This window comes from Phyllobates terribilis, unplaced genomic scaffold (genome assembly GCF_046119375.1).
Source record: "Phyllobates terribilis strain yellow unplaced genomic scaffold, ASM4611937v1 Scaffold_10__3_contigs__length_209671492, whole genome shotgun sequence".
Taxonomy (NCBI): domain Eukaryota; kingdom Metazoa; phylum Chordata; class Amphibia; order Anura; family Dendrobatidae; genus Phyllobates; species Phyllobates terribilis.
In genome coordinates this window covers 199,906,201-199,918,372 of record NW_027362770.1, presented here as the reverse complement: position 1 = coordinate 199,918,372, position 12,172 = coordinate 199,906,201, and the positions used below count along the sequence as shown (strand labels likewise).

At 40.3% G+C, this 12,172-nt stretch overlaps 1 protein-coding gene across 1 annotated transcript in view; it reads right to left on the bottom strand.

Annotated features, from left to right (window-relative positions):
• Positions 1–12,172, bottom strand: part of SOX5 (SRY-box transcription factor 5) — a 581,616-nt gene that overhangs the window by 394,417 nt on the left and 175,027 nt on the right. Inside the window, exon 3 of the mRNA XM_073650528.1 lies at positions 7,116–7,347. Coding sequence (XP_073506629.1) covers positions 7,116–7,347 — 232 coding nt within the window. The remainder of the gene's footprint in view (positions 1–7,115; positions 7,348–12,172) is intronic.

Sequence of the window (12,172 nt, the reverse complement as noted above, 5' to 3'; positions counted from 1 at the left end):
ATTATAGTAGTTATATTCTTGTACATAGGGGGCAGTATTATAGTAGTTATATTCTTGTACATAGGAGCAGTATTATAGTAGTTATATTCTTGTACATAGGAGCAGTATTATAGTAGTTATATTCTTGTACATAGGGCCAGTATTATAGTAGTTATATTCTTGTACATAGGGGGCAGTATTATAGTAGTTATATTCTTGTACATAGGAGCAGTATTATAGTAGTTATATTCTTGTACATAGGAGCAGTATTATAGTAGTTATATTCTTGTACATAGGGGGCAGTATTATAGTAGTTATATCCTTGTACATAGGAGCAGTATTATAGTAGTTATATTCTTGTATATAGGGGGCAGTATTATAGTAGTTATATTCTTGTACATAGGGGGCAGTATTATAGTAGTTACATTCTTGTACATAGGAGCAGTATTATAGTAGTTATATTCTTGTATATAGGGCCAGTATTATAGTAGTTATATTCTTGTACATAGGGGGCAGTATTATAGTAGTTATATTCTTGTACATAGGGCCAGTATTATAGTAGTTATATTCTTGTACATAGGGGGCAGTATTATAGTAGTTATATTCTTGTACATAGGAGCAGTATTATAGTAGTTATATTCTTGTACATAGGAGCAGTATTATAGTAGTTATATTCTTGTACATAGGGCCAGTATTATAGTAGTTATATTCTTGTACATAGGGGGCAGTATTATAGTAGTTATATTCTTGTACATAGGAGCAGTATTATAGTAGTTATATTCTTGTACATAGGAGCAGTATTATAGTAGTTATATTCTTGTACATAGGGGGCAGTATTATAGTAGTTATATTCTTGTACATAGGGGGCAGTATTATAGTAGTTATATCCTTGTACAAAGGAGCAGTATTATAGTAGTTATATTCTTGTACATAGGGGGCAGTATTATAGTAATTATATTCTTGTACATAGTAAGTAGTATTATAGTAGTTATATTCTTGTACATAGTGGGCAGTATTATAGTAGTTGTATTCTTGTACATAGGGGCAGTATTATAGTAGTTATATTCTTGTACATAGGAGCAGTATTATAGTAGTTATATTCTTGTACATAGGGGGCAGTATTATAGTAGTTATATTCTTGTACATAGGAGCAGTATTATAGTAGTTATATTCTTGTACATAGGAGCAGTATTATAGTAGTTATATTCTTGTACATAGGGCCAGTATTATAGTAGTTATATTCTTGTACATAGGGGGCAGTATTATAGTAGTTATATTCTTGTACATAGGAGCAGTATTATAGTAGTTATATTCTTGTACATAGGAGCAGTATTATAGTAGTTATATTCTTGTACATAGGAGCAGTATTATAGTAGTTATATTCTTGTACATAGTGGGCAGTATTATAGTAGTTGTATTCTTGTACATAGGGGCAGTATTATAGTAGTTATATTCTTGTACATAGGAGCAGTATTATAGTAGTTATATTCTTGTACATAGGGGGCAGTATTATAGTAGTTATATTCTTGTACATAGGAGCAGTATTATAGTAGTTATATTCTTGTACATAGGAGCAGTATTATAGTAGTTATATTCTTGTACATAGGGCCAGTATTATAGTAGTTATATTCTTGTACATAGGGGGCAGTATTATAGTAGTTATATTCTTGTACATAGGAGCAGTATTATAGTAGTTATATTCTTGTACATAGGGCCAGTATTATAGTAGTTATATTCTTGTACATAGGAGCAGTATTATAGTAGTTATATTCTTGTACATAGGAGCAGTATTATAGTAGTTATATTCTTGTACATAGGGGGCAGTATTATAGTAGTTATATCCTTGTACATAGGAGCAGTATTATAGTAGTTATATTCTTGTATATAGGGGGCAGTATTATAGTAGTTATATTCTTGTACATAGGGGGCAGTATTATAGTAGTTATATCCTTGTACATAGTAAGTAGTATTATAGTAGTTATATTCTTGTACATAGGAGCAGTATTATAGTAATTATATTCTTGTACATAGTAAGTAGTATTATAGTAGTTATATTCTTGTACATAGGAGCAGTATTATAATAGTAATATTCTTGTACATAGGAGCAGTATTATAGTAGTTATATTCTTGTACATAGGAGCAGTATTATAGTAGTTATATTCTTCTACATAGGAGCAGTATTATAGTAGTTATATTCTTCTACATAGGGAGCAGTATGATAGTAGTTATATTCTTGTACATAGGGAGCAGTATTATAGTAGTTATATTCTTGTACATAGGGAGCAGTATTATAGTAGTTATATTCTTGTACATAGGGGGCAGTATTATAGCAGTTATATTCTTGTACATAGGGGCAGTATTATAGTAGTATATTCTTGTACATAGGGAGCAGTATTATAGTAGTTATATTCTTGTACATAGGGGCAGTATTATAGTAGTTATATTCTTGTACATAGGGAGCAGTATTATAGTAGTTATATTCTTGTACATAGGGAGCAGTATTATAGTAGTTATATTCTTGTACATAGGGGGCAGTATTGTAGTAGTTATATTCTTGTACATAGGGAGCAGTATTATAGTAGTTATATTCTTGTACATAGGGGCAGTATTATAGTAGTATATTCTTGTACATAGGGAGCAGTATTATAGTAGTTATATTCTTGTACATAGGGGCAGTATTATAGTAGTTATATTCTTGTACATAGGGAGCAGTATTATAGTAGTTATATTCTTGTACATAGGGAGCAGTATTATAGTAGTTATATTCTTGTACATAGGGGGCAGTATTGTAGTAGTTATATTCTTGTACATAGGGAGCAGTATTATAGTAGTTATATTCTTGTACATAGGGAGCAGTATTGTAGTAGTTATATTCTTGTACATAGGGGGCAGTATTGTAGTAGTTATATTCTTGTACATAGGGAGCAGTATTATAGTAGTTATATTCTTGTACATAGGGGGCAGTATTATAGTAGTTATATTCTTGTACATAGGGGGCAGTATTATAGTAGTTATATTCTTGTACATAGGGGGCAGTATTATAGTAGTTATATTCTTGTACATAGGGGGCAGTATTATAGTAGTTATATTCTTGTACATAGGAGCAGTATTATAGTAGTTATATTCTTGTACATAGGAGCAGTATTATAGTAGTTATATTCTTGTACATAGGAGGCAGTATTATAGTAGTTATATTCTTGTACATAGGGGGCAGTATTATAGTAGTTATATTCTTGTACATAGGAGCAGTATTATAGTAGTTATATTCTTGTACATAGGAGGCAGTATTATAGTAGTTATATTCTTGTACATAGGAGCAGTATTATAGTAGTTATATTCTTGTACATAGGAGCAGTATTATAGTAGTTATATTCTTGTACATAGGGGGCAGTATTATAGTAGTTATATTCTTGTACATAGAGGGCAGTATTATAGTAGATATATTCTTGTACATAGGGGGCAGCATTATAGTAGTTATATTCTTGTACATAGGGAGCAGTATTATAGTAGATATATTCTTGTACATAGGGGCAGTATTATAGTAGTTATATTCTTGTACATAGGGAGCAGTATTATAGTAGTTATATTCTTGTACATAGGGGGCAGTATTATAGTAGTTATATTCTTGTACATAGGAGCAGTATTATAGTAGTTATATTCTTGTACATAGGAGGCAGTATTATAGTAGTTATATTCTTGTACATAGGGGCAGTATTATAGTAGTTATATTCTTGTACATAGGGGGCAGTATTATAGTAGTTATATTCTTGTACATAGGGAGCAGTATTATAGTAGTTATATTCTTGTACATAGGGGGCAGTATTATAGTAGTTATATTCTTGTACATAGGAGCAGTATTATAGTAGTTATATTCTTGTACATAGGAGCAGTATTATAGTAGTTATATTCTTGTACATAGGAGCAGTATTATAGTAGTTATATTCTTGTACATAGGGGGCAGTATTATAGTAGTTATATTCTTGTACATAGAGGGCAGTATTATAGTAGATATATTCTTGTACATAGGGGGCAGCATTATAGTAGTTATATTCTTGTACATAGGGAGCAGTATTATAGTAGATATATTCTTGTACATAGGGGCAGTATTATAGTAGTTATATTCTTGTACATAGGGAGCAGTATTATAGTAGTTATATTCTTGTACATAGGAGCAGTATTATAGTAGTTATATTCTTGTACATAGGGGCAGTATTATAGTAGTTATATTCTTGTACATAGGAGCAGTATTATAGTAGTTATATTCTTGTACATAGGAGCAGTATTATAGTAGTTATATTCTTGTATATAGGGGCAGTATTATAGTAGTTATATTCTTGTACATAGGGGCAGTATTATAGTAGTTATATTCTTGTACATAGGGGGCAGTATTATAGTAGTTATATTCTTGTACATAGGAGCAGTATTATAGTAGTTATATTCTTGTACATAGAGGGCATTATTATAGTAGTTATATTCTTGTACATAGAGGGCAGTATTATAGTAGTTATATTCTTGTACATAGGGGGCAGTATTATAGTAGTTATATTCTTGTACATAGGGGCAGTATTATAGTAGTTATATTCTTGTACATAGGAGCAGTATTATAGTAGTTATATTCTTGTACATAGAGGGCAGTATTATAGTAGTTATATTCTTGTACATAGAGGGCAGTATTATAGTAGTTATATTCTTGTATATAGGAGCAGTATTATAGTAGTTATATTCTTGTACATAGGAGCAGTATTATAGTAGTTATATTCTTGTACATAGAGGGCAGTATTATAGTAGTTATATTCTTGTACATAGAGGGCAGTATTATAGTAGTTATATTCTTGTACATAGGGGGCAGTAATATAGTAGTTATATTCTTGTACATAGGGGGCAGTAATATAGTAGTTATATTCTTGTACATAGGAGCAGTATTATAGTAGTTAAATTCTTGTACATAGGGGCAGTATTATGGTAGTTATATTCTTGTATAAAGGGGCAGTATTATAGTAGTTATATTCTTGTACATAGGAGCAGTATTATAGTAGTTATATTCTTGTACATAGGGGCAGTATTATAGTAGTTATATTCTTGTACATAGGAGCAGTATTATAGTAGTTATATTCTTGTACATAGGGAGCAGTATTATAGTAGTTATATTCTTGTACATAGGAGCAGTATTATAGTAGTTATATTCTTGTACATAGGGGACAGTATTATAGTAGTTATATTCTTGTACATAGGGGGCAGTATTATAGTAGTTATATTCTTGTACATAGGGGGCAGTATTATAGTAGTTATATTCTTGTACATAGGGGGCAGTATTATAGTAGTTATATTCTTGTACATAGGAGCAGTATTATAGTAGTTATATTCTTGTACATAGGGGACAGTATTATAGTAGTTATATTCTTGTACATAGGGGGCAGTATTATAGTAGTTATATTCTTGTACATAGGGGGCAGTATTATAGTAGTTATATTCTTGTACATAGGAGCAGTATTATAGTAATTATATTCTTGTACATAGGGAGCAGTACTATAGTAGTTATATTCTTGTACATAGGGGGCAGTGTTATAGTAGTTATATTCTTGTACATAGGGGGCAGTGTTATAGTAGTATATTCCCATACATAGGCGGCAGTATTTTGCTTGCCATACCGTACACAGCGGGGAAGTTATTATCCTTTACCCTTGCTGTACGTCTGCCTTTTGCGCCGCGGTAATCGCTATGACAGCTATAGTGCGGAGCGTCTTGATGCAGATGGGCGCTGACAGGCTAATATCTGAGCAGTTGGTTTTCTCATCGTCCTGTATCCGTTCAGATCAGCTGAAATCCGGGGATTATTTCGGGCTTTCATGTGGCATTGTGCTGGAGGAGTACGATATGACATCCTGACACAGTGTAACAAGCTAAGGAAGTCCAAGCTCTGCAGCGCCGGCGTCCTGATCATCCGCGGCGGCGGCGGCCGGTAGACGAGCGTGCCTATCTCTCTCGGAAACACGAGGTTTGAAGATAAAATGTGTGAAATCCCGTGTAGGGACTTATGCCGCACACCGCACATATGGCATGTAAGCTCGCATTAACACAATCCCTGCAAATCTATTCGTCACGCCGGAGAGCGGAGAGTGCGGCTCCGACAAGTAATCACATTTTGCGTGTGCACGGAAGAGGCCGCCGCTTTCACCCCACAACAATGGCGTCGGCACACAAGTCGCCGGTGGCTCCCGGTTCAATCTCAATTAACGCGCGGTGCCTTAAGGCTGAATTAAGTTAATGGCACAATTGGGTTTTATTTAATATCATTCAATCCGTTAATGGACACAGCGGCGAAAGTCAAGATGGAAAGAAATCCGTGGTGACTGATGCAACGAGACGGACTGTGGCCGCTCCGGATCCTGCAGTGCCGCCGCTGCGGCTCCTTAAAGGGCCAGCGTCCGGTCTCCCATCATTCCTCGTATAATGAAATATTCCCCGATGTCTCGCTACACCTTTAATCTTTCTATTCTTTACCCCTTTCAAGATGTCTTGAAAGGAGAGGCTGAAAACTTGTAGATGCATACAGATGCAGGACTTGTTACAATGTGTCAGCGCAGGCGACGATCGGACTCTAGGACAGTAAGATAATGATGCGTCTATTCCTGCACTGACACTTCATAATGAAATAATGAATATTCCCATAGACTGACAGCAAGCAGAGATCTTGTAAATTGCAACAGTCGGAGACGCAGTCTATTGGAAAGCGGCAGAACTTTGCTTCATGCAGTGATGGACGCTGGCCCTTTAAGAACAATTCCTGTTCGCTATAGATGACTATAATGGCTCTGTTATTTAGCATCAGTAATAATGGAGAATGTACTGATGCCGGAGGGACAAAGTGTGCAGAAAAGTCTAAAAAAAAACAAAACACAACAATGTAGAGGAAAACGCCTTCATCAGAATTTCCAGGAAGAGTAACAGAGTAACAGATTTTGGAAACGATGATATTTCATGGAGAATGCAAGTATGTAATAACGTGAACATGTCAGATGCGGTGACGGCCGCTCCCAGGAGGGATGGGGGAGGGGGAAAAGTTTGAATAAAACTTTTTGAAACTTTTTCCCATACACAGAGAGGCAAGAGTGAGCGGCTGTGGTGGCGCCACCTACCATTGAGCTGTGCTGGTACGTGGGACTCCTGTGCTCGCAGGCGTCTTGCGTCAGAAGGGAGACTGCCTGGAAGTCCTCGGGGTGCGTCTTATTGGGGAAGGTGGCGTGCAGCGGGAGGTGAAAGGCGGCCAGGCCTCCGCTCTCCTCGTCTTCCATTTTCTGCCGGCTTGTCACCATGGCTACCTCTCCATCTGCTTCCCCATACGGAGAGGCTGGTCGCTTGGAAGACATCCTGGAAGGAACAAAAGAGAAGAAAATAATGAATCCTCCACATAAATCCTTAATGCCGTCATTGTGTTGTTAGGGTCCATTGTAACAGAAATGGCTTTTTGTGCTTAAAGCGAGCAGGAATCCGTCCAAATACCACTGCAAAGCGAGCGCGGCGAGGAACAATGACCAGGCAGGTAGCGACAGAACACGGCGTGTTTGTTATGAGAATAATCAACTAATAGCGCATTCTTCTTGGCTTCTGAAATGAGAAATGTCACCTGTAAAACATTATCCACTGGAGGCCGCCCCCGGGGAGGAGACGCCATTCACGTAGAAAGCCGCCAAACCCCGGGACACGGGCGAAGAGCGCCAAACCTTCACCGGGAAAGTTCACTTTCTAAGTAGAGGCAATCTGGAGGGTAATCTAGTGGGGTCCAATTCACGAGCGACACCTGCACTCCATGTGGCGCCTGCCTAAGCAATGGTCATACTCCACGTGGTGCCCGCCGCAACGATGGTCGCACTCCACGTGGTGCCCGCCGCAACGATGGTCGCACTCCACATGGTGCCCGCCGCAACGATGGTCGCACTCCATGTGGTGCCCGCCGCAGCGATGGCCGTACTCCACGTGGTGCCCGCCGCAGCGATGGTCGCACTACACGTGGTGTCCGCCGCAGCGATGGTCGCACTACACGTGGTGTCCGCCGCAGCGATGATCGCACTCCACGTGGTGTCCGCCGCAGCGATGGTCGCACTCCACGTGGTGCCCGCCGCAACGATGGTCGCACTCCATGTGGTGCCCGCCGCAACGATGGTCGCACTCCATGTGGTGCCCGCCGCAACGATGGTCGCACTCCACGTGGTGCCCGCCGCAACGATGGTCGCACTCCACGTGGTGCCCGCCGCAACGATGGTCGCACTCCACGTGGTGCCCGCCGCAACGATGGTCGCACTCCACGTGGTGCCCGCCGCAACGATGGTCGCACTCCACGTGGTGTCCGCCGCAGCGATGGTCGCACTACACGTGGTGCCCGCCGCAGCGATAGTCGCACTCCACGTGGTGCCCGCCGCAACGATGGTCGCACTCCACGTGGTGCCCGCCACAGCGATGGCCGTACTCCACGTGGTGCCAGCCGCAGCGATGGTCGCACTCCACGTGGTGCACGCCACAGCGATGGCCGTACTCCACGTGGTGCCCGCCACAGCGATGGTCGCACTCCACGTGGTGCCCGCCGCAGCGATGGTCGCACTCCACATGGTGCCCACCGCAGCGATGGTCGCACTGCATGTCGTGCCCACCGCAGCGATGGTCGCACTGCACGTGGTGCCCGCCGCAGCGATGGCCGTACTCCACGTGGTGCCCGCCGCAGCGATGGTCGCACTCCACGTGGTGCCCACCGCAGCGATGGTCGCACTCCACGTCGTGCCCACCGCAGCGATGGTCGCACTACACGTGGTGCCTGCCGCAGCGATGGTCGCACTACACATGGTGCCTGCCGCAACGATGGTCGCACTACACGTAGCACCTGCAGCAATTTAAGAACTGATCAGAAACCTGCTGTTATTCCCAACAATCATTTAGAATAAGTTTTTATTCTATTCAGAAAAGTTTTGAAACTTTTTAATAGTTTGTCCCCAGTTCATCAATGACTTTTTGCCATAAAAGTCATAACACGAGGCTCTGCAAAACATTCTGGTAACTTTTGTCACTTTTATGCCAAAAAAAAAGGTAGAAATTCATCACAGTTTGTAGCGTAACTAACGGCAGAATTGTACGGCATCCCCAGGCTGGAGTCACCGCTCTGCTGAAGGCGCCATTCACACTGGAGAGAAAAACATTTAAATTATTCCCCATTGCCAAGAGCTCTGCTGACCGTCAGCGAGCGGAAACGCTCTTCACTCACATCCCGTCCAGCTCTCACAACGATTGTGGGACAATGTAGCACCTGCTCTGAGGCTGAAACACAATCATCACAGCCCCAGCCAAGACGCTACCGCGGGAGACATAGACCAGCTAACAGAAGTCCCACGTAAAAGAGGGACAGAGACTGACAGAGTCCTACAGAAAGGAGACACAGAAGCTGACAGCAGAACTCCCACGTAACAATGAAAACTGCTCAACGTGGAGAAATAATGATAAAAGGTTTCAGAAATATTTACAGAAATGTATCAAGCTTCATGCAGATAATGTAGTAGATGTCACCTGCAGTCCCATGTAACAGCACAGATAACACAGTGATAACTCTCTGAGTACAGATAATGTAGTAGATGTCACCTGCAGTCCTATGTAACACCACAGATAACACAGTGATAACTCTCTGAGTACAGATAATGTAGTAGATATCACCTGCAGTCCTATGTAACACCACAGATAACACAGTGATAACTCTCTGAGTACAGATAATGTAGTAGATGTCACCTGCAGTCCTATGTAACACCACAGATAACACAGTGACAACTCTCTGAGTACAGATAATGTAGTAGATGTCACCTGTAGTCCCATGTAACAGCACAGATAACACAGTGATCACTCTCTGAGTACAGATAATATAGTAGATGTCACCTGCAGTCCTATGTAACACCACAGATAACACAGTGATAACTCTCTGAGTACAGATAATGTAGTAGATGCCACCTGCAGTCCCATGTAACACCACAGATAACACAGTGATATCTCTCTGAGTACAGATAATGTAGTAGATGTCACCTGCAGTCCTATGTAACACCACAGATAACACAGTGATAACTCTCTGAGTACAGATAATGTAGTAGATGTCACATGCAGTCCTATGTAACACCACAGATAACACAGTGATAACTCTCAGAGTACTGATAATGTAGTAGATGTCACCTGCAGTCCTATGTAACACCACAGATAACACAGTGATAACTCTCTGAGTACAGATAATGTAGTAGATGTCACCTGCAGTCCTATGTAACACCACAGATAACACAGTGATAACTCTCTGAGTACAGATAATGTAGTAGATGCCACCTGCAGTCCCATGTAACACCACAGATAACACAGTGATATCTCTCTGAGTACAGATAATGTAGTAGATGTCAGCTGCAGTCCTATGTAACACCACAGATAACACAGTGATAACTCTCTGAGTACAGATAATGTAGTAGATGTCACCTGCAGTCCTATGTAACACCACAGATAACACAGTGATAACTCTGAGTACAGATAATGTAGTAGATGTCACCTGCAGTCCTATGTAACACCACAGATAACACAGTGATATCTCTCTGAGTACAGATAATGTAGTAGATGTCACCTGCAGTCCTATGTAACACCACAGATAACACAGTGATAACTCTCTGAGTACAGATAATGTAGTAGATGTCACCTGCAGTCCTATGTAACACCACATATAACACAGTGATAACTCTCTGAGTACAGATAATGTAGTAGATGTCAGCTGCAGTCCTATGTAACACCACAGATAACACAGTGATAACTCTCTGAGTACAGATAATGTAGTAGATGTCACCTGCAGTCCTATGTAACACCACAGATAACACAGTGATAACTCTCTGAGTACAGATAATGTAGTAGATGTCACCTGCAGTCCTATGTAACACCACAGATAACACAGTGATAACTCTGAGTACAGATAATGTAGTAGATGTCACCTGCAGTCCTATGTAACACCACAGATAACACAGTGATAACTCTGAGTACAGATAATGTAGTAGGTGTCACCTGCAGTCCTATGTAACACCACAGATAACACAGTGATATCTCTCTGAGTACAGATAATGTAGTAGACGTCACCTGCAGTCCTATGTAACACCACAGATAACACAGTGATAACTCTCTGAGTACAGATAATGTAGTAGATGTCACCTGCAGTCCTATGTAACACCACAGATAACACAGTGATAACTCTCTGAGTACAGATAATGTAGTAGATGTCACCTGCAGTCCTATGTAACACCACATATAACACAGTGATAACTCTCTGAGTACAGATAATGTAGTAGATGTCAGCTGCAGTCCTATGTAACACCACAGATAACACAGTGATAACTCTCTGAGTACAGATAATGTAGTAGATGTCACCTGCAGTCCTATGTAACACCACAGATAACACAGTGATAACTCTCTGAGTACAGATAATGTAGTAGATGTCACCTGCAGTCCTATGTAACACCACAGATAACACAGTGATAACTCTGAGTACAGATAATGTAGTAGATGTCACCTGCAGTCCTATGTAACACCACAGATAACACAGTGATATCTCTCTGAGTACAGATAATGTAGTAGACGTCACCTGCAGTCCTATGTAACACCACAGATAACACAGTGATAACTCTCTGAGTACAGATAATGTAGTAGATGTCACCTGCAGTCCTATGTAACACCACAGATAACACAGTGATAACTCTCTGAGTACAGATAATGTAGTAGATGTCACCTGCAGTCCTATGTAACACCACAGATAACACAGTGATAACTCTCTGAGTACAGATAATGTAGTAGATGTCACCTGCAGTCCTATGTAACACCACAGATAACACAGTGATATCTCTCTGAGTACAGATAATGTAGTAGATGTCACCTGCAGTCCTATGTAACACCACAGATAACACAGTGATACCTCCCTGAGTACAGATAATGTAGTAGATGTCACCTGCAGTCCTATGTAACACCACAGATAACACAGTGATACCTCTCTGAGTACAGATAATGTAGTAGATGTCACCTGCAGTCCTATGTAACACCACAGATAACACAGTGATAACTCTCTGAGTACAGATAATGTAGTAGATGTCACCTGCAGTCCTATGTAAACCCCCCTCAATGTCAGACAATATGGTGCCTGAGGCTGTGACGC